This window comes from Vespa velutina, chromosome 11 (genome assembly GCF_912470025.1).
Source record: "Vespa velutina chromosome 11, iVesVel2.1, whole genome shotgun sequence".
NCBI lineage: Eukaryota > Metazoa > Arthropoda > Insecta > Hymenoptera > Vespidae > Vespa > Vespa velutina.
In genome coordinates this window covers 5,873,572-5,895,867 of record NC_062198.1, presented here as the reverse complement: position 1 = coordinate 5,895,867, position 22,296 = coordinate 5,873,572, and the positions used below count along the sequence as shown (strand labels likewise).

Sequence of the window (22,296 nt, the reverse complement as noted above, 5' to 3'; positions counted from 1 at the left end):
CCATCTTCCGTATTATTTTATTATTATTATTATTATTATTATTATTATTATTATTATTATTATTATTATTATTATTATTATTATTATTATTATTACATTATTATTATTATCATCGTTATACTATTTTATTTATAATCTTTCATACAAATTGATGTTTACAGTTTAAGAAATTTATTAAAACTCATTTTTCTATATACATTATTAATCTTTTTGACGATAATATTCAATTAACAAATATAAAATTACATCGTTCTGTTTCAATATTTCGATTAGGTTTTATTATCGATATTTGAATTTTGTCTTTATTTAATTTTTTTTCAAATATCGACGCAATTGTTTCTTTTCCTTTTTTGTTTCGTTATTTATTTATTTATTGTAAGAGAATTTATGATACGCAATGTCGACACGCTGAGGTAAAAAAAAAATCATTACAATTGAACAATCCATTTTTCACACATTTGGACGAACGAAATAATTCGCAGTAAAAAAAGAAAAAAAAAAAAAAATAAATAAAAAGAAAATTATTTAATTATTACGCTCAATAACAGTCATAGATGTAAAAGTTAAAGAATATTTTTTTTTGTTTTTACAGACTTTTTGCAGTTATAAGAAAAATGATAATAAAGGTTAATGAACAACGATTAAAAAGTGGATTAAAATTTGATGACCTTTTTGTCTTTTGTTTTTCTTCTTTCTTTTTTTTCTTTTTTTTTCCCTTTTCTTTTTTTCTTTTTTTTTCTTTTTTTCTTTTTTCTTTTTTTTTTTTTTTTTTTTTTTTTGACGCAGAGAGCTATTTTCGCTTTTGTCTTTTACACTTCATGATTCTTACTACAATGTACAATTATTTGTACCTTTTATAATTTGCACGATAATAAAACTATATGTCAATTTCTACATTAAAATAAAAATCTATTTTATTTATTTAAAGATACGATTCTATTATGAACAACGTATCTTCATATATGTGCACTATTTTTTATTTAAAAAAATGTGTTTCATATGTCACCAAATCGAGATAAGGCAACTTAATTGATACGTTCTCTCTACTTGTTATTAAAAAATGTCCAAAGTTTTTTGTACAATTATTTATAAATGCTGAGGCTTTGCACAAGTATCTATTATGAAAATACATTAAATTTACATTTTACTGAATGATCTAAGGATAGATCTAAAAATGCAAATAATTAATTAAGCCTTCTCTCTTTTTCTCTCTCTCTCTTTATATATATTTTATGTTAATTTCTATGAGAAATTTATTACAGGTTCTATGTCATGTATTTTGAAGGATGGATTTTCTTTTTTTTTTATTTTTTTACGACTATAAAAAATTATTTGAGAATATAATATATATATACACACACACACACACATATATATATATGCATAAAAGTATGCATATATATATATGTGTGTGTGTGTGTGTGCATATACATATATGTATATTTATGTGTGTATATGTATATCATAAACATAAGACTAATATTAAAGCTTTTGGCTACTCTCGAACAAATTATTATATCAACTTAATCAGGATTTTAATGTAAAATAGTATATCATAATGATTCATTAATTACTTATAAATCTCTATGTATTTTTTTAAGCTTATAATATATTTTCAAGCTATGAGATCTGCCCGTCCAGTCGATTCATTATTATAATTAGTTAAAACACAGACTATTTCAAAATATATTTTTAATAAATTGAATTTGATCCATACTATTACAGAACATATAATCAAAAACTTTTGAAAGTAATTTTCTGAAGTAATTCGGATATTTCTTGAAGCATACAATTATTGTTTATTTTTGGAATATAGCAATGTTTACAAGTTATCGCACTTGAGAATTATAGTTTGTGCAGTTATGCAAAAAAATTGTGCAGGTATGATGCTTAGATTTGCAATATGGTTCGTAAAGTCCCCGATACAGTAACATAAATATATTTTTCAAACTAAATATAGATCGTCTAGAAATATTTGTAATGAACGAATGGTAATATGAATTATTTTACTTGCGAACAGATTCAAATAACAAGCAACACACATGGTTGGTATAAAGTTCTTGGATTATTCTAAAAAAAGTTTCTAAACTCTTCTCTATCTCTACAATAACGTCGTCTCTTTTTCAACTATTCAATATAATCTAAAATATCTTTTTTATCATATAAATGTTTGATCATGAATCAGACACATCAATACGAACTCTTCTATTCAAAGTTTCTGGGTGATTTTTTTTTTATTTTTTTTTTTTATACTTTTATGCAAGAAGGCATATAGACTCTTAAATATATATATATATATATATACATATATATATATATATATATATATATATATATATATATATATATATGCATATAAGATTTATAGGAGAAGTAAATTCTACTGTGCAGTCTTTATCAAGATATACAAATGAAAACATGTACATATGCTTTCTATATGTATAAACTTTATACTAAGCAAGTAAAAAAAAGGATAACAATTTTTTTTAACATTATTACTAACGTACAGATTAGGATTATTACTTCTCCTATAATTATGAAGTATAGAAAAATACTTATAGATAATAATTCAGTTTTTTCATTACTTTACATAATGACACACCATTTTTTTGTACCATCATCAGTATGCGTTGGTAAAAACTTATCATTACCATCATTTATTTCTCTAATATTTAATTTATCAGATTGTACCTTGTAACTTACATTTGGTGTCGAAATTTGTATTGGTTTACGTAACCCCCTCAAAAGATCCATTGATGTATTCAACAAACTATTTTGCTCTGTTTTTTGTTTCTTTATGGTAAATGAATCAGGAGATTCAAGTTTACGTTTTCTTTCGACAGGATTACCATTACTGGACATTATATCTGATAATCCTGTACTATAACGTAAAATTTTTACATTTGTCATTTCTCTTCGTGGTGACGATAACATTGATACGTTTGTTAACTGTGTATCATTTGGAGAAAACCTATATTCGAACGACGATGTATGTCGAAATCTATTAATAGCAGATCTTCCAGAAATATTCCGCAAAGTTTTACCAAAAGTATCGCTTGAAGATAAGTTGGATATATTATTATCAGTATCGCATACTTCAACATGCTTATATTTTTCTTTAAGACAATCATTTAATTTAATTTGTACATCTTTTAATGTTACTGATGCGTCATAATTTACACCTGAAATCTCATTCTTTATGTTTTGGTCAAAGTTTTCCCTTTCTTTCTGAGTATCCTGCTGACTTGGAGATTCAGATACCTCAGATAATTCAGACGTTACAGATTCTACTATATCTATGGAACAACTTTCTGTTCCTGCTTCAGATTCTGTTTGTGAACTTTTCTTTTCTTTCGTATTATCGTTTACTTCTTGTATTTGAGGTAATTCCTCCGATTCATTTTCATCATTTGTTATACTAACAGTAGATACACTCTCTTGTGGTTTCACAGGACTATCCTCCACTCGCAAAGTTAATTGTACTTCATCTTGCTCTTCTTCTCTGGATTCTTTTTTATTCTCTTCCAAATTTTCTTTTTTGTCATTCTCTTTATCCTGTAATTTTATTTCATTTTGTATCGATGTTGTATCTTCTTCTATACTCTCTGCAGTCTTTTTCTCAGTATTCGTACTCAATGTAGAATCTTGTTCATCCGTTATATGATTAATATTACTGTCTTTGGTTGGAGCTTCTTCTTTTTTGTTACCTACGTCACTTGTAATCTCCTCCTTTTCATCCTTCTCTGTAGATATACTACTTGCTGTTTCTGCTTCTTCCAGTTTAGGCTGCATCTTTTGTTTTGCTATTCGTAAATGTTGAAGGGTACTTTGCACTTTACCTTCTTTACTAATTTCCTTAGTTAAACTCTTTGTTGATTGATTCAAATTATATGCTGCACTATGAAGTTTACTCTGAAACAAAATATATTATTATTATTGTTTTGATATTTTTCTAAATGGCAAATAATAGAATTAATTTAAATATACAAATAGAATTTGTTTTCTTTTTCTAAACACAGATTTTAGATTTTTTATAGTGTGTTATCAAGGGATGTGGTTAGAGATAACAATTAAGGTCCCTTACCATCTAAAGAATAGTTAAGATAAATTTATTTATTGATAAAAACTTTACTTATACAACTGTTTAATAATTACTAATATGAATTGCAAAAGCTATTAAAATAACTTGTTCAACAAAAATAAACAATTTTATATATCAAATAAAATTTATTTGAATTTTCAAAAGCTTAATTTTCAACTTACTTTTTTTGCAGAACCAGGAAGTACTTTTTTCTGTATATTACTCAGCTTTGGTCTGTAACAAAATAAATTAACTCTTAAAATTAATACCAACAAATATACTTATATATTTAACCACTTGCGCTGGAACAATGTTTTTCTTTCATTTGTATCATTTTTATGCAGGTCGAGATGTTTTTGTTTAAAAATTGCCAAAGACGTGTTGTACAGTCAAATCAAATAATACATTTATTTTATTTTAGTAATTTCAACCAATATCATAAAATAAAGAGCGACAGTGAACATAGTGATATTATTTCGATAAATATAAAAAAAAGAAAACGATTAATTAAAATAAATTGTTTTTCCACGTTGAAAACGATGCGGAATCATATCCGATGACGAAAATAGAATGAAATCATATCTGAGAAAGAAAGTAGACATGAGATACTGAAAATAAAAGCAGAATATGGCAATATTCATGAATTTCAAGTGACACGTTTCAGGTAATTATAATATAACGTTCTGACACTGGGATCTATGAATTAATTGCCTGCACAAGTGGTTAATATCTTTATACCATAAATATTCAAAGAAATGCTGGAGGTGATGAGAGGTAATAATTTTACAAATCCATATAGAAATTAAATTAAATTGCGTTATTTTCATGATTATTATCCAATGAGGAGCGATCAACAAGCAACAGATATCATTTAAAACAATTGAAAAATATAATTGGAACTTATTTCAATATGCAATTTCATTTAATTCAATTTCCATAATTTGTACCAACCACTCCATTATGATATCTTAAAGTTAGATTTATCTTTGCATCAAGTTCGTACTCTGTACAAATATTATTACAATTATTTACGGATGTACGTTTGATATATAAATAAATCTCGTATTGATAAAGCCAAGCATTAACGTGTTCCCAATATAAACATATAATTTATAATTGTAATACAATTAATGTAAAACTTTATTTGAGAATGTAAAAATCATTGAAAAGATTATTATATGAAATATAAAAGAATCTTCAAAAGTATATAGACGATTACAATTATGAATTGTACGGAGAGGATGGAATAAAATGCAATGAAGTAATCGCTTTGTTCCATCTTATTTATTTTACAAACCTGTTCGAATTCTCCGACTCGCGCTGTCTCTCAGGTAAGATAGATTCAAAACTTTTTGACGGCGCGGTCGTTGCCTTGATTCTCCGAACGTACAAATTCCTCTCATCGCCCCCAGGGGCCGCCTTCTTTGGCGTCTTACCCATGGCTTATGGCAAACGTTTTTATATCGTATATGTCTGTATTCCTAATTAATCGTCCTACAGATACAAATCCACGCCTTTTATTTTATTTTATTTTATTTTTTTTCCTCCTTTTATTTTTTCTTTCTTTCTTTCTTTCTCGTCTTCTTTTTCTCTCTCTCTCTCTCTCTCTCCCTCTCTTTTTTTTCTAATTTTTTAGCCGCGCGTCTAATCTTTGTTAGATACGTTTTTTAATTTATTTTTGACGATCAAATTGATAAGAAGTCCGTACCTTTGGATCTTCCTTCTCTTTTTCTTTCTTTCTTTCTTTCTCTCTCTCTCTCTCTCTCTCTCTCTCTCTCTCTCTCTTTTAATCGAATAAACTCAAGCTGGTCCCACTTTTTTTGCCTCTTTTTCTTACACTACATATGGATATGTATATGTATTTTCTCTCACTATCTCTCTCTCTTCTTATCTCTCTTCTCTCTCTCTCACTCACTCTCGCTCTCTTTACAAATGCGTTCGTAACGAAGGTTACGCGCGAAACTCTCCCTAACGACGCGACAAACTAATTCAAGTGATTTAAAGATACTTTATAACGTAATAAAAGAAATGTCGGGTTCTTCGTGTACAACGACGCCATATAATGTCGCCTGATTCCTTCGATGTCGGAGAGACGCGCAAGAACGTTTTTATACTTTTTATCCTTTACGAAAGTTGGACAAGAGTCGAGTCGAGTCGAGTCGAGTCAAGTCGAATCAGTTTATCGGCAATAAATTAATATCAATGATTTTCTTAACTTCTTTTTCTTTCTATAACATCGTACCACTGATTCAATGATGAAACGATAAACTTTTACGTAACTTTCTCGACGAAATATTCGAAGGAAACTGTCATAGCATTCGATGTACGCCACACGCGTGCAACCGGTACTGCACCTCCCTTCGCGTTGGTAAATTCCAATGTCAAACATTAGAGAAGCACACGAGTACAAGAAATATATTCTCCCTTGTGGCGCATTTCTATGTATATAATTCTTCAATAAATTCATAAACATTTCTAATTGAAACGTTTCGTTATATTTCATCGCATTCAATAATTTCTTATATTTAAAACAAAAATTTTCATACTTTTGTTAGCCATGATATCAAAAGAATGAAATTATAAAAAAGAATTCATTATAAATGGAATATCACCAAAAGGAAATGCAGTTTCGCATTCATGCATCATTTGTTTGTGTAAGTACGTGTGCGTGAAATATACGTTTTCTATATGCATTCGAGTATCGTATCTTTATTTCGAAAAGTCAATGGTAATGCAAGAGATCTCTGAAATGCACGTATGCACTTTTGGCTCTGTATGTGTATGTGTGTATGTACATGTACCTATGATCGCAGAGATTTCTGCATATCTTTTCTAACAATCATCTAAGTTAATTCATTGATCTACGAGATTTGTTTAATGTTCATTGCCGTTAAATTGTAACTCAACTACAATTTAACTACAGTTTAAGTAGCATTGAGTTATTTAGTTACTGCGTAGTTTCTAAATTTGTTGGTGGGGGGAGAAGACTTTAGATCGTAGAAGTTTAGATATATTATTATGCAATCATGGTTATATATTACTGAAAAGCATGTGATTATGATTAAAAAGCAAAACATGAATTATAAAATATTATTTCTTTTTTAAACGTTGCAGTAAAGTGTAATATCTTTTTTTATAATTTTATTAATTGTAAACAAACATGGCAGACATTTTACATATGATCACGAATTAAGGAAAAAAAAAAAATGATTATTGACAAAATAAATTGCAATATATCTTAGAAATAAAACATTAAATAGATCGAAATTTTATATGTATATATCTTCTTGATATTTGTAATATATGTATTCTTATATATATATATATAATGTTATATAATATTATATAAATATTAATGGTATCGAATATTTTTAAATTTGCTATTTTTTAAAAATCCGAATAAAATCATTTATTTCGTTAGATTTTCACTTAAATATAATTGCATAATATCAAGTGATAAATCCTTCCGTAATTTTATTTGTTCAGTGTTTATTAATATTAATTTTTTTTTTTTTTTAAATGCAATTGATCAACATGCAATTATTATTCCTTTTTCTACGTATGCGTAAGTCAATCGATCCGAAATTAATCGATTATTCTAGTGAATGGATCATAGTTACGTAGGATATAGCTGTTCGTACGAGCTTAAAATAAAAATAAAAAAAAGAATGAATGAAGATTTTTAAGGGAAATAACTTTTGATATATATACATTTTGAAATATAACATTTCATATGATTTATCTTATCGAACTAAAAAAATTCATGAGACAAGGCGAACATATTTCCGAATTTTATGTAAGATGATTTCATGCTTCTAATCATTATTAATGTGCCTTCCTTTTAGAATTTTGCCGACAGTAGATAGCATGGTATCGTACATCTATAAAAGACGATTATATTATTTAATTTTTAATATGTAGTTTTTTTTTTTTTTTTTTTTTTTTTTTTTTTTTTTTTTTTTTTTTTTATTAAAAAGAAATATTCTTCAATAAATTTGTGACCACAGAAAGCTTTCATAAATATATAACTGTTTATAAAAATATAAATATAAACTACGGTAATATTATCAATTTGTATCTCGTATGCTCTTATGATTATATTGCTATAATGATTAGAACTTCGAATAATATTGCTATGAAGAAAAAGTATCCGAATATCGAATTAATAACATCTATATATCTTCAAAAAGAAATTAGAATTTTAGATTACTTTTATTTGCGAATTTTTTTTTCTTTTTTTTTTTTCAATCAAATAAAATCGAAATAATAATTACTACAATAATATTACTATGCAATACTATTTATATATAGAGTAGAGGGAAGTTAAATATTCATATAGCAGGAATATAAAAATATATATTATACTGTACGAATATGTCCCCCGCTGCGTATGTAAGTAATAATACTAATATAGTACTGCCAAAACTATTAATATAGTAACACCTCTACTATTACTATTTAATTAATATTGTGAAGGACTTAAGTATTCGTACGTTATGAATTCGAAAATATATTTCTATTATACGAATATATATAAAAAAAAAAAAAATATATATATATATATATATATATATATAGTAATTAACAAGGAAATTATTGTAGCAACTTACAAAGCCAGTTATAAAAATAATAAAGAATGTCAAATAGTAATATCCGTTTTTATCGATGAAAAAAAATTCAACGGGAATGATTGTCCGGTGTGGTCGAGTTTCGTTCAAAGGCGAAACGATGTCCAAATATTTGGGTTTTAATGAAATAAGTATTAATTCATAACCAATTATATGGAACATTACTGATATATTTACAGTGAAAAGAATATTAGAAAATTATAAGAAAATTTTTTATTATCATTATATATATATTATTTTATTTTTTCGTTTTTTTTATTTTTATTATTTTCCAATATTTAAAATCATGACATAGCATGTGTCCATTTGAATTTTGACTAGTCTATATTTATGGACAAATATTAATATTCTTATTGGGGTTTTACTTACCCTCCTCGGTTTTTTACTTTTTTATTATTAATAAAATAGTAGGCCATCTTACACCGCAAACGTTTAAGTATAATTATTTTAAATGTTCGTTGTTTCATCTTACTTCTCCTTCGATTTTTCATTTTATCGTTGGAGGGTGACATGCGCACTGGTGTCCATAGTTGATCCTAATAATATCATTTCTATTATATACTTCTCAGTGAACGTACGAGTTTCATAGATCACGGATTGTGTTTTATAATCTTAAAGATACCTAATATAACCATTGATTTAAGTGACTCTAAAAATAAATTCCAATAAGGATATAAAAAGATTTAAGAATTTGTAGATAAGTGCGAAGAACGAGTAATTGTATTGGCTTTTCATTATTATTTCAAGGAATATAATATCATTTATGTTGGAAGATTATAAGATCTTAAAAACTCACACGCATGTACAAATACATACATATATACATACATACACACAAACACACAATCTCCATTCAAATTTTTTGGTAAACATTTTGTATATACTAAAATAAAGGAGTTTGATACAATAATAATATTATTACATTAGAACAAAGATAAATCAATTACAACAGTTTAGAAAATTGTGCTATAGACTCATTAAGACCGTACTAGCAGTAACAGGAGTTTGCGTTGGTGCACTCGCTTGTCTTACGCTCATTTCCCAAGTATCGAGTAATTGTGATACAGAAAAATGACGTGGAAGTTTTGCAATACGAGCGTTCAACGCCTTTTGAACGGCACAAAGGAATGTTGTAGTATATTCGTGAGGCGTCATAACACAACGCGGTGGTGTTAATGGATAATCAGCAGGTACAATGACCGATACAGGTGGTACACATGGTAAATGACGATCATCCAACCAGCATATCAATTGTATGCATTTAGAACCATTTTGTTGTGCTGGATCCAAGCTTACCTATAACACGTTATATGTGTCAGGATGAAAAATTAGTATATTAGATTATTTACAATTTTTTTTTTCTATATACTCTATAAATAACATAATTACTTTGAATCGTTGATCAAGACGTGCAATTTCTCCTTGTAATACATCCGGTATTTCACTCGGTGGCTCTTCTATCTTCTGTTTCTTCAATGGTGGCAAAGTTCTGTTATCAAATTTATAAGATTTTTTTAATAAATATTTTTCTTCTCTCTTATTTTCTTACTAAATACAATGATATAAAATATATTTTCTTACTTGATCTCTGGTCCAAACAATGCCTCTAAACATGGACCAAAAGTACGTTGTAAAGTATGATTTACTACTGGACTTTGTAAATGAGTGCTTACTGCTTCTAAAAGTGGACTAAAGAAATGATGTTCTTTTAAAGTTGTTACTGGTGGTCCAACACTGCCGTCGCCTCTTTTGAAGTCGACCTTTTCTAATACAACTTCACATTTTAAGAGTGTTTCCATTGGCATACGTTTACTTGGTGTTGATAAAATCTCCAATAATCTTTTCATTTTACTTAACTTATCGACATCTGGATAATCATAAATGAAAAAATATATATATATATGTACATATTTTTTTATGAAATCATGAAATTCATACCAACGAAATACATCTTATGGTTTCTTACTTCCATCATTTCCCATTCTGGATATCATTCTTTTTAATGGTTCTATATATTTACTAAGTTGTCGAACTTTATCTCTATATGCTTGATCTTCTTGTTGTGGACTAGGTGTTGCTCCCACGGCTACTGGAGTATTTAATGAGCTACTAGGAGATGGTGCCATACCTAAGAAATTATTTTTTGTTGATATTACTTTAGAATCTTATTAGAAAACTTGATTATTCTATATTTGGATATACCAACCTACAGATCTTTGTGGTCCTGCTATGATAGGATGTTGTGGGCTTGGAGATGGTACCAAAGCAGGAGATGCTACCATTTGATTACTATAAAAAGATATCATTGAAAATTTTTTCATTTTTTAGAAGAACTTAAATATAATAATAATAATAATAATAATAATAATAATAATAATAATAATAATAATATATATATATATATATATATATATAGATCAGTAATATTATATTACCTTGCTGGTGCTGCTAAAGCTGCTGGACTAGGGGCAGAAGGAGATGGACTTTGTCTTAAGAATTGATTTGGAGTAACATTACGTGGACCAGGAAATACAGTATTTATTATTTCTCCAGGCTAAAAGAGAGATAGCAAATATCATATCATCAAAATATCATGGAAAGTATTAATAAATTTCTTTGTAAATGTATATTTTATACTTTTCTTTGCATGTGATTTAACTGTTGTGTCACTTGAGCAGGACCCATCTGGCCAGAAGAAATTTGATTCATTTGTTGGGGAATATTAGTTTGCATACCGTTTATAGATCCGCCAATCTGATTGGACATTTGCCCTGATAACTGATTTTGCATTTGATTCTGAAAAAAGATTGATATTAATTTAATATAAAAAAAAAAAGGAAGAAAATTATTGATTCATAATCTTAATAATAACCAATACTATGTAAGAGATATTTACTTGCATATTCTGCTGCATTTGTCCAGTATTTATTTGATTCATTTGAGTTGGAATCATTTGATTCATTTGCTGTGGCATATTTCCTTGATTCATCTGATTAATTTGAGTTAAAATTGCACCACTTTGCATACCTTGGATTGCATTCATATGACTCATAGTACCAACAGATTGCATCATACCCATTCCAGACATTTTATTTGGCAAACCAGGCATAGTCATTGGTTGTCCAGGACGTTGATTTAAACTTTGCAAAACTTATGAAACAAAAATAAAATGAAGTCAGTTGTAAAATTTAATATAGCTTATTTAATAATCTTGGATACTCATTAACAATTAAGTATTACGATTAGAATGAAATATATGTTTGTTATATATAATGAATGTTTATCTTTCAAAAAAATCTTAAGTAATATATAACAATTAATCGCAGAACATCAAATACCAAAAATAATACAAAATTAAATTGTAAACTTAATGAAATGGATAAACTAAATAGATAATAAATCCACTCTTATTTATCTTAATTGCAAATATATGTTTATGTATTCAAGTAATAAAACAAAATTGATAGAAGAATAAGAAAATATTTTCTTCATAATTATGGATTTATTCATCCATGAAATGTGTAAATGCTTCATAGAAAGGTAATTTTATAAAAATTTCCAACTTATTCCACAATAAATTTAAATACATTTTTTTAATATCTTCAGACACTAATTTATTCTCATTGAATAGATATTCAAAATCAATAATGTTAATCTCAAGATTTTTATCAAATTTAAAAGTGACAATAATTATATCCGTTGCATTTATCTTCTTTATGCTCTTTGGCCATGTCTTCTCCATTAGCAACATTTTTAAATTTGTGTGATTTCGATTTACTTGAAATGCAATATCTGGATATTTCTTTTCTGCATAATCAATAATTTGAAAAATATACAAATATGATTCTATAAAGGCATCTATAATTTCTCTGATTTTTTTCATGATCTTAATTATTTTAGGACCAATCGGATTGTATACATTGCGTTTTAATATATTTTTGATTTCTAATACATCAGGTAAAAAACTATAACCCAAGGAAAAATACCATTTATGTAATATTTTACTATAACGATAAACAAATTTAAATCGAAAATATTTTCCATCATTATCTAATTCAGGCTTATAAACATAAGTTACAACTCTTCCTCTTAATCGAACTCTCATACCGCATTCTTTTTCGATTTGACTTTTTAATTCTATAATTGAATCATGATGAATTGTATTTTTCCAATGTTTGTACAATAATTCTTTTTTTTTTCTTTTTTCAATGATATTAATAAATTGAGTATGAGTTGGAGAGTTTTTGAGAGCTTCCAAAACCTCTGGATTATCAGAATCATAATTAGGCTCACTTTCAGATATTGATGCATATTGAGCATAGTAATAATTATTCAAATTTGACATTTTTATATCTTCTTGAAATTAACTATATACAGTATTGTATTCTATTTTGCATTAAATCATAACATCATAAATCTTTAACGCAAAATTGATCTTTTTTATTTTATAATTTATATAATGTAGGATTATAATTATTATATAGGTTAAGTTACTAATAATACATACATCTACATATTCAAATATATAAAATATTTTTGTATGAAGATCAGCTATATATGTAGATATATGGTGACTGTTCTATTTTATCGACGAAGTTTCGAAAAGAAATATCTAGATTATTGTACTAAAATTATTTACCGATAGTTAATAAATTTGTTTCCTGTAAAAAACTATACTTTTTAAGGACTATCTTGAAATTCAATATTTTGTTTTAATTTAATTAAAAGAACTGATAAATCAATGTCTTATAAAAATCTATATAAGTGTGAATACATTCAAATAAAAATTAATTAATCATTAAGTATATCAGCAATAATAGACAATAGCAAATTAAATTTAAACAAATATTTACGATTTGTGGCTGTATTTGTAGAAGATTGTGGTACAATGCCTTGCGGATTAGGCCCAGGTCCACCCATCCCAATCATTTGATTATTGCCTGTTCCCTGTCTTGCTAAAGTTTGCAATGCACCAATTGGATCTGGCATACCTTGACCTCCACTTCCAGTATTACCAGGTGCTATATTACCAGCTCCTTTTTTAGAATCTATAATAAAAATAAATAAAATTGTAAGATATTTTTTGATATTATGAAATGTATTGCCGTATATAATTAATAATATTTAATTAATTACTCATTTCTCTGACATGGAAGATAAGTCTTGCGATAAAACTTAAATATTCCTCCTATAAAATAAAAAATTATTATTTTGTTTAAAATGTGACGAATGATATTTTATTGATTTAAAGATTGACTACTATGTTGATACGAATCAATGTATATTATATACCTTGCTTTTCGCCTTTTGAAAAACATGGCTTTCCATCTCAATGCTATTCTTTGCTGTAGGCATGCCTGACATTTGTACAGCTTCATCACTATGCATAAAATAGAATAGAAATTTTTAATATAATAAATTCTACGAATATCATTTAAAATATTATTAACAATAAATATTTAAATATTTATAATAATGAACATGGAAAAATAGTAAAGATTTAACTAAGAATTGCAGAACTTAAAATATATGTTTAAAATATATCTATAATGCTTGAAAATATTTTTAAAATAACATACAGTTTTGCTACTACACTTTGTCGAAAGCTTTGAGTTCGCCAAGAATTTTCGTCGGTTGCCATATTTTTTTCTTCTTTTTAAAAATCTTCTCTAATTAAGTCTTATTAAACGAAAATCTATATATTCTTATTGCCCTAGCATTTATTTATATATATTATAATATTTTTCCATAACGTGTACACGTAAAACACTCTTCTTTCTCCTATCACATAACCATAGCGCACTGCAAGAAGTATTACAAGTAGGCCATAAACAAATTATAAATACACTACACAACGGTTTTAATATTTCATAGACCTAACTTCAAAGAAGATAGGTAACTTCCATCTTGATGAAATGAAACATTACTTTAAGCGCCATCTACTAATGTTCGTGTAAAATGAACTAAAAATCGAAAGGACTTATTTACTTTTTTGTCAAAAATTGAAGAAAGAGGTTAAGGTATACTACTATTTATAAATTGGTCATAATATTTATAATTTTTTTTTTATCATAAATAATATAAATGCCGGCCACAACAATGCATAAATTCGTAACATTTCTTGGAGTGATTTCCATGTTGCATGCTGCTTATTCAGCTGCACAACGTGAGTATTACTTGTAAATTTTCAATACACTTGATTTATTAATTAATTTATTCGTATTTTAGATTAAGTTATTTATGTGATTTTTTTTAAAGATTTTTATTATCTATTGTTGTTCATGCGCATTTATAAAGTATTTTTTTTATGTCATGATCAAATTAATATATGCAAGGTTACAAAGAGTTTGCTATAATTGAATATATATTTACAGATAGATCATATTTGCGAATAACTGAACAAGAATTTACTACATTACCAATTGATGTAAGTAGCTATATTATTCTATGTAATTCATATATACATATATATATATATATATATATATATATATATATATATATATATACGATATATTGATATATTAATAAAATTGTTGATTACAGATATTAATACAAGGTATAATAAGTTTATTCATAGTTATGTATGGTGTGATGTACATAGCTGGTGATTTTAAAGAAATACGAGCAGTTGTTGATTTGGAAAACAAATCTTGGGAAACATTAAGAAATCTTCCATCATTTCAAATATTTAATCACCGTGGCAAATCACTATCTCCCGATTATATTTAAGTATTATAGAATATATGGTTTTATTTTTTTCTAGAATGTGATATAATTTAATTGAAGAATAATGGCTCTTTGTATATTTATTAAATCTTAAACCAAATTAAAAACAAAAAGACAATATTAATCACAAAAATAGTTCATTTTTACGCAGATTCATTAAATGTTATAAATATTTAAATAAAATAATGAATTTAAAAAATAAAAATATTTATTTTTATGGTATAATAAACACACATAATGGAAATTGTAATTTTTAAGTAATGCAGTTTTTATACAAACACTTATGTATGTGAACATATGAAATTTAATCAAAATGTGTTCTTTATTGTTAATTGTACAAGTGACATATGAAATGAAGTTGTATCAATTTCTATAATATTGCATAATTTAATTTATGAAATGTTTTTACAAACATATTGAATAGCAAGATATTTGTGTATATGCTTTATGATGCATATGACAGTAAATAGTACGAAAAGAAAGTTAAATTACGTCTGTTTTTCGCCTATTTGCAAAATATTTATTTTATGAGAAACATTCGTAATAATATAATAGTACTGGATTTGGACACAAGTACATCACTTTTTTTGTTTCTTCTTTTCAGCTTCTGCCTCTTTTTCTTTCTCTATCTCTGTCACATATTCTCCTATAGTGTCACTGTCTAACATCTATATTAATAAGATAATATTAATTTGCAACATTATAAGATATAAAATATATATTATATCATATCTAAAAGTTTAATTAATTAAATTAAAAGAGGACCTGCATAGGTTGTCCACGTCGCATAACTGCTATTTCTAAATTCTTTTGGCCAGATTGTACTACTTCCAATAAAGCTCTAATAGCTAATTTGATAGATCCTTTTTCTGTTGCTACTTCTTCAGGTGTATAATATTTCTCTAGAAATTCATGTACTGTTTTTGCACTTCTGCCCGTTGCATTTGCCTACAAGACAAGATATGCAAAAAATGTACAAAACTAATAGAAAATGTTGAACATATTATAACGATAAATCAAATATTATAAGAATACCTTCCACTCATAATATATACCAGATGGTTCTGTTTGATATAAATGCGGTACACCATCATAATCAAAACCAGCTAAAAGACATGATATACCAAAAGGTCTTCTACCATTACTTTGTGTATACTTTTGCTTTAAACCTAAGAATAATTGAAAATGAAATGGATAATTAATATTCCTAAATGATAGTTCTAAGTTACCTTACAAAGTTACCTTATCTAATGCCTACCTGCAATATACCTAGTAATATATTCCAAAGTAACAGGATCTTCAACAGTTAATTTATGACTTTGGCATTCTATTTGTGCACGATTTATTAATACTCTGGCATCCGCAGTTAATCCTTTAAAAGGTTTTATATTATTTATATTATTGATTAGTCATGGTGATAAAATTTTTATTCTTTTCGTCATATATTAAACGATTTTAAATTACCTGCAAATGCCATGACAACATGATCATCCAAAAGACATATTTTACGAACAGTACGTTCTTCTTGTAATTTAGCAACAGATTTCTTTTCTACGCCCAAAACAACAACATCATTTCCCCGTACTCCAACCTGAAAAATTAACATAATTTCAAAAATTGATTAATCATGATACAAAATATTTTTATATTATAATAAGATCATATATATATAAGTTAAAAATAAATATATTCTTAGAAAGGATTGCATAGCATTTTCGAATGGTAATATTAAATAGAAGTTAGGTTAATCATTGATATTAGACATACCGCTGTTGATCCTTTTTTTACAGCTTCCTGAGCGTATTCTACTTGAAGTAAATGCCCATCAGGTGAAAATACTGTTATCGCCCTATCGTACCTAGCTGTCATGATTCGAGCGTTCTTATATTAACAAGAAATGACAGAAAACACGAAATGACTTTGCCGTTTTCCTAAAGCTGCCGCTTATTCTGACTAAATCTCTTTTCTTTTACAGTATGAGCAACATAATTCGACTCAACAAAACTCTTATGTGATTCGTTATAAGTTGGTAAAGTTTAAAACGCGCCAATAAGAGAGGAGAACAAGTTATAAAAAAAAAACTCATATTGTTTTTACCTCAATTAACAAATGTATTAATAATTTCATAAATAATATAGTACTTATTTTATAGTAAACAATTAAATTAATAAAATATTGATCATTTTTATTTTATTTTATAAATCTTTATGTTTACCAAGCGAGTGATAAAATAGATCACTTACTTAACGATAGTTGATTAATAAAGCTCGTCGATATTACAAATATTATCGAAATAGAAAATTTTTTTTCGAAGAATACACTCTATAAAATCAACTAGTACAATCTGACCTTTAGCTGATAAATAAGTATACAGTTCAAGGTCGTAATATAATGGTTGCCACGTATCTATAATGCAGTAAAATAAGTCATTCTGTTTTCTCATTTTCATACTTGAACAGAAAGAAACGAAAATCATGGCAACTATTCGCTTAGGTCAAATATTATTTCCTCGCGTTTCTTATATCGTTAGAAAACCACAACAATTCACATCTTCCATCAAGTTTTATTCTTGTAAGTAAATTCATATGTGCATTCGATTGTTTATGCACTTTTCGATATTCAATTATTATAAAGATATCAACAAAATAAATTTTCTATTGTTTTCTCACGCTTTTGTTAAATAACATATTTGTTTTTTGTATATTAATACATTTTAATTATTACGAAAATTGATTTATTTAAAAATACTTGTATTATATATTTATTTCAATTTGATTATCTTTAAATCGATATGCCGGCTATTTCAATTATAAACAACTTTACGATTTTCGAACAATCGATTTATATTGATAACAAGATAAAATTTAAAAATAAGAATGTTTTTTAAAAAAAATAAGTAAAATAAAATTGTTTATTATTTATGTTTTTTACAAAACAATTATAAAAAAAAAAACTTTTTATTATTTTATTATATAATTCGAATTTGTAAATAACTTGATGATTATTTACAGCTCAAATCAATAATTATGAATTGATAAAAGTAGAGACTACTGGAGAAAATAAAAATGTTGGCTTAATTACTTTGAATCGGCCAAAAGCATTAAATGCTTTATGCAATCAATTAATGATTGAACTAAATGAAGCTATACAAAAATTAGATAAAGATGATAATATTGGAGCAATTGTTATTACAGGAAGTGAGAAAGCATTTGCGGCTGGTAAATATAAATATTATATAATATATATATATATATTTAATTATATTGTGTTTATATACTGCTTATACATGATAAATGATTTCTCAAGGTGCTGACATCAAGGAAATGATTAATAATACATATTCTCAGACTATGAAAGGTAATTTTCTTTCATTTTGGAATGCAGTTTCCAAAGTTATTAAGCCTGTCATTGCGGCTGTGAACGGATATGCTGTAAGTCTTTTTATTATGTTATTATAAAGTTTATATTTTCAATAGATAGAATTTATTATTTTTAGTTAGGGGGTGGATGTGAATTAGCTATGATGTGCGATATTATTTATGCTGGAGATAAAGCAAAATTTGGTCAACCAGAAATAGCTATTGGTACAATACCTGGTGCCGGTGGTACTCAAAGATTAACCAAAGCTATTGGAAAAAGTAAAGCAATGGAAATGGTACTTACTGGAAATCAAATAACTGCGGAGGAAGCTGAAAAAAGTGGTACGTAATTGATTAATTTTTTTACAAAGAGATTGGAGATTAAGTTACTATTTTTTTAGGATTGGTCAGTAAAGTATTCCCATCTGATAAAGTAGTACAAGAAGCAATTAAGCTTGGAGAAAAAATAGCTTCGCATTCGCAATTAGTTATATCTATGGCAAAAGAATCTGTTAACATGGGTAATTACAAGTGTTTTTATAATTTTATTATATATAATTGTAATTAAATTTCATTAAATATATTATTGATCAATTTCTAATTGTACTAGCTTATGAAACTACATTGCAAGAAGGATTACATTTTGAAAAGAGAATGTTTCATGGAACATTTGCCACGGTAAGAAATATTTTTATTACAGATAATGTTCAGTATTGCTATTAAAGAAGTTATAAATATATTTTAATTTTTTTTTTCAGACTGATAGAAAAGAAGGAATGACTGCTTTCGTTGAAAAGCGTCAACCCAAATTTACTAATCAGTAAATACATAAAAATATATATTCAAACAATATACTTCCAGAAATTTTGGAACTATATATATATTTTGATACTATATATATATTTTGATAAAAATATGTTCTTAATTTTTTTTGTAATAATCATTTATGAATGATTTAATTATTATATGTATAATACACATATTTATATACAATCAACCATCTATTCCTATTTCAGTCCTTAATTCTATCTAAGACAAAACGTTTGGATTTTAAAAAATAATATAAATATACTACTTTTACAAGTGCAGCTAAATTAACAGAATTGAAGCAACTTCGTAACTTACATTTATTTCAGTTATATACATATACTCTGATGAAAAGATACATGTGAAATATTAGGACAATCACAAAGACAAATATATAGTCGATATAAAAAGCGTAGTTTTGATATATATATATAATTATATATTTCGTATATCTTAAAAATAACTATAAAAAACTAATTTTTCTTTAAAGTTTTGTTTTCTATTTAAGAAAGGACGGCATTAATTATTTTGTATATAACTAAATATATTGACTCTTTTCACTAAAATAATAAAGTTCTTTCAAAGGAATATTGTGCAATGTTCCAGCATAAATGCAAACTCTATGTATTTGATTCTAATTGAAATCGCGTTTGAGATTCTTTTAGATATTTACGCTTTTTGCTCTGTATATTTGCTTCGATAAGGAACAGTATACCTCCTATAAGAGCTAAGGTAGTGCCAACTACAGCCATTGCAAAAGACCATCCGAAATAATTATTTTCATGACCTGGCATCCAACCATCCTTATTTCCACAACATGCAAATATGATGACAGCTATAGAACCATGCAGACCACTTGTCAGTAATAAATAACTAATAATTTTAATAAGTAGGATATATCTTTTTTCTTCTGGACCACAGCATAATACCAACAGCAGCATTAATCCAAATGATATTAGAACAAGTAGAAAACATATTGTGAAAAAAAATTGAGTAGCTATCATAAAAGCTGTAACAAAATGTTGTTAATAAGAAGACTATGTACAGTTTATTAGTTTGGAGATACAAATTGATATTTGAAACTTTTAATGTAAAAAAAAAAAAGAATGTTATTACGATTCATATCATCTAAGATAACAAATTTTTAACCCAGAACTTAAAGATTTACTTACGTGGCATTAAAAAGCCTCGTATATTATCGTATCCCTTAGTAAAAGGATCATAAACCCATCTACAACCTACAAAAAATTGTGTAGGTGCATCAGATTCATATGGGCTTGGTAAAGATCTAAAGCAATGCGTCCAAAGACCCAGTTTAGCAAATTGAGCACCTATCATTCTAGGATCACTGATTAACCATGCCGATGTACCAAATGCTATGCTAATACAAAATAAGGCCAATAAAAGAATGCCAACACCTACATCACCAGATAAACTTCTTATCTTCCCCATTAAGCAAAATTCAATATACTCCTATTCAGGAAAAAAAAAAGAAAAAAAAAATAATAATAATTAAATGAAATCCATTAGAATTATATTGAGATTGAAAAAAATCTTCATCGGCAAAATATAATTTTTTTTTTTTCTATTTAAAAATATTAATTACCAATTGTCATATAATAAAATACAATTTCATTTAACATAACCTCATATCCATCGAACCAGTTATGAAAGCATCTAATGCATCTAACTGGCTTAAAATATACTCGTATTATTTTCTCAAGTGTGTAATTACTAGTTTGATGTATGGTGTAAAATAATACTCTGTAATACACTATATCCTTCATACACGCAAAGAAGCTTAGTGCTCTATTCTATGCAACTTGTCGCAATGTTATATATGCATACGATTCTAATAGGAAAAATGCGTATATATTTCTGACACAATGTATTCTTGAACATATATATGAATAAATAAGAATTTATAAGAAAAACAAAACAAAAAAAATAAAGCATACAATTCAACATTAATCCAGTTAATAAGGTTATGGATAAAGAGTACATCGTCAGTACGTGTATAAAAAATTTGTTTACACGCAGTAAAGAAAAATTAAAATAGAAAAGGAAAAGAGAAAAATAAAATAATTTATATAAAATAATGAGCATGTTTAAATAAATAGATTATTGTTTAAATATTAGTTTATTATACTCCATGTTTTTCGTAGTTTATTTAGATGGATTTAAAGCAATTGAAAGTTTTATATTATTTAAGCTAAAATTATTTTATATTTAACGTGTTATAACCTATGTAATGCTTATTAATTTAAATGTCAATTTAAATATTAATTATAAAATAATTAAAAATGTTATACAAGCCTATTTGAGTGATGATCGAATTTTCACTTTTCTTTCATATCGATTTCATAATAGAACTTCATATAAATCAATAATTTTGTAAAATCAATAATAGAATCAATAAGAACCAAAATAATGATATAAGAATAAACGGAATAAAAACAAAAATAAATTTTTCATTGTAAAATATAACTATCGATATATGGTCACGTGTCCAAATGATCGATAGACACAATTTTTTGAAAATTCGCGCAATAAAATGCAAACCCAAGTATAGAACAAGAGATTAGTATGTAAAACTAGCGACTAAATGTCGTTTATAATATTGTACCTTATTCATTCAAATATACTTTTTCTTTTTTTTAGTATTATAAAATCACTATCATCATATATAATT

General features: G+C 26.4%; 7 protein-coding genes across 8 annotated transcripts; 2 read left to right on the top strand and 5 right to left on the bottom strand.

The window, feature by feature from the left end:
• Positions 1-109: 109 nt before the first annotated feature.
• Positions 110-6,472, bottom strand: LOC124952799 (myb-like protein X). The gene is made up of 3 exons (XM_047503206.1): positions 5,379-6,472; positions 4,264-4,315; positions 110-3,912 (listed from the first exon to the last, which is right to left on the bottom strand). Exons 1-3 carry the CDS (start codon positions 5,519-5,521, stop codon positions 2,587-2,589), a joined length of 1,521 nt encoding a protein of 506 aa, XP_047359162.1. The 5' UTR covers positions 5,522-6,472; the 3' UTR covers positions 110-2,586.
• Positions 6,473-9,411: 2,939 nt separating this feature from the next.
• LOC124952997 (mediator of RNA polymerase II transcription subunit 15) lies at positions 9,412-14,576 on the bottom strand. Its single transcript, XM_047503757.1, has 12 exons — positions 14,289-14,576; positions 14,002-14,089; positions 13,846-13,897; positions 13,563-13,757; positions 11,606-11,859; positions 11,347-11,505; positions 11,145-11,263; positions 10,916-10,998; positions 10,676-10,837; positions 10,291-10,576; positions 10,099-10,198; positions 9,412-10,005 (listed from the first exon to the last, which is right to left on the bottom strand). The coding sequence occupies exons 1-12, from the start codon at positions 14,348-14,350 to the stop codon at positions 9,676-9,678; spliced, it is 1,890 nt and encodes a 629-aa protein (XP_047359713.1). The 5' UTR covers positions 14,351-14,576; the 3' UTR covers positions 9,412-9,675.
• Positions 11,828-13,548, bottom strand: LOC124953000. Its single transcript, XM_047503759.1, has one exon. The coding sequence runs from the start codon at positions 13,052-13,054 to the stop codon at positions 12,212-12,214; it is 843 nt and encodes a 280-aa protein (XP_047359715.1). The 5' UTR covers positions 13,055-13,548; the 3' UTR covers positions 11,828-12,211.
• Positions 14,577-14,641: 65 nt separating the features above from the next.
• LOC124953003 (ER membrane protein complex subunit 5) lies at positions 14,642-15,768 on the top strand. Its single transcript, XM_047503763.1, has 3 exons — positions 14,642-14,875; positions 15,084-15,136; positions 15,256-15,768. Exons 1-3 carry the CDS (start codon positions 14,794-14,796, stop codon positions 15,439-15,441), a joined length of 321 nt encoding a protein of 106 aa, XP_047359719.1. The 5' UTR covers positions 14,642-14,793; the 3' UTR covers positions 15,442-15,768.
• On the bottom strand, positions 15,725-17,405 carry LOC124953001 (proteasome subunit alpha type-7-1). The gene is made up of 6 exons (XM_047503760.1): positions 17,206-17,405; positions 16,903-17,029; positions 16,697-16,810; positions 16,474-16,607; positions 16,204-16,386; positions 15,725-16,106 (listed from the first exon to the last, which is right to left on the bottom strand). Exons 1-6 carry the CDS (start codon positions 17,305-17,307, stop codon positions 16,017-16,019), a joined length of 750 nt encoding a protein of 249 aa, XP_047359716.1. The 5' UTR covers positions 17,308-17,405; the 3' UTR covers positions 15,725-16,016.
• Positions 17,406-17,763: 358 nt separating this feature from the next.
• Positions 17,764-19,790, top strand: LOC124952999 (probable enoyl-CoA hydratase, mitochondrial). Its single transcript, XM_047503758.1, has 7 exons — positions 17,764-18,009; positions 18,450-18,656; positions 18,745-18,869; positions 18,935-19,139; positions 19,199-19,318; positions 19,408-19,475; positions 19,556-19,790. The coding sequence occupies exons 1-7, from the start codon at positions 17,913-17,915 to the stop codon at positions 19,619-19,621; spliced, it is 888 nt and encodes a 295-aa protein (XP_047359714.1). The 5' UTR covers positions 17,764-17,912; the 3' UTR covers positions 19,622-19,790.
• On the bottom strand, positions 18,463-21,913 carry LOC124953002. Of its 2 annotated transcripts, XM_047503761.1 has the most exons (3): positions 21,211-21,913; positions 20,777-21,077; positions 18,464-20,613 (listed from the first exon to the last, which is right to left on the bottom strand). In XM_047503761.1, the coding sequence occupies exons 2-3, from the start codon at positions 21,054-21,056 to the stop codon at positions 20,225-20,227; spliced, it is 669 nt and encodes a 222-aa protein (XP_047359717.1). In that variant the 5' UTR covers positions 21,057-21,077; positions 21,211-21,913; the 3' UTR covers positions 18,464-20,224. The 2 variants fall into 2 exon arrangements, with proteins under 2 accessions (XP_047359718.1, XP_047359717.1); XM_047503762.1 differs by having other exon boundaries at positions 18,463-20,613; positions 20,777-21,913.
• Between the last annotated feature and the right edge of the window lie 383 nt (positions 21,914-22,296).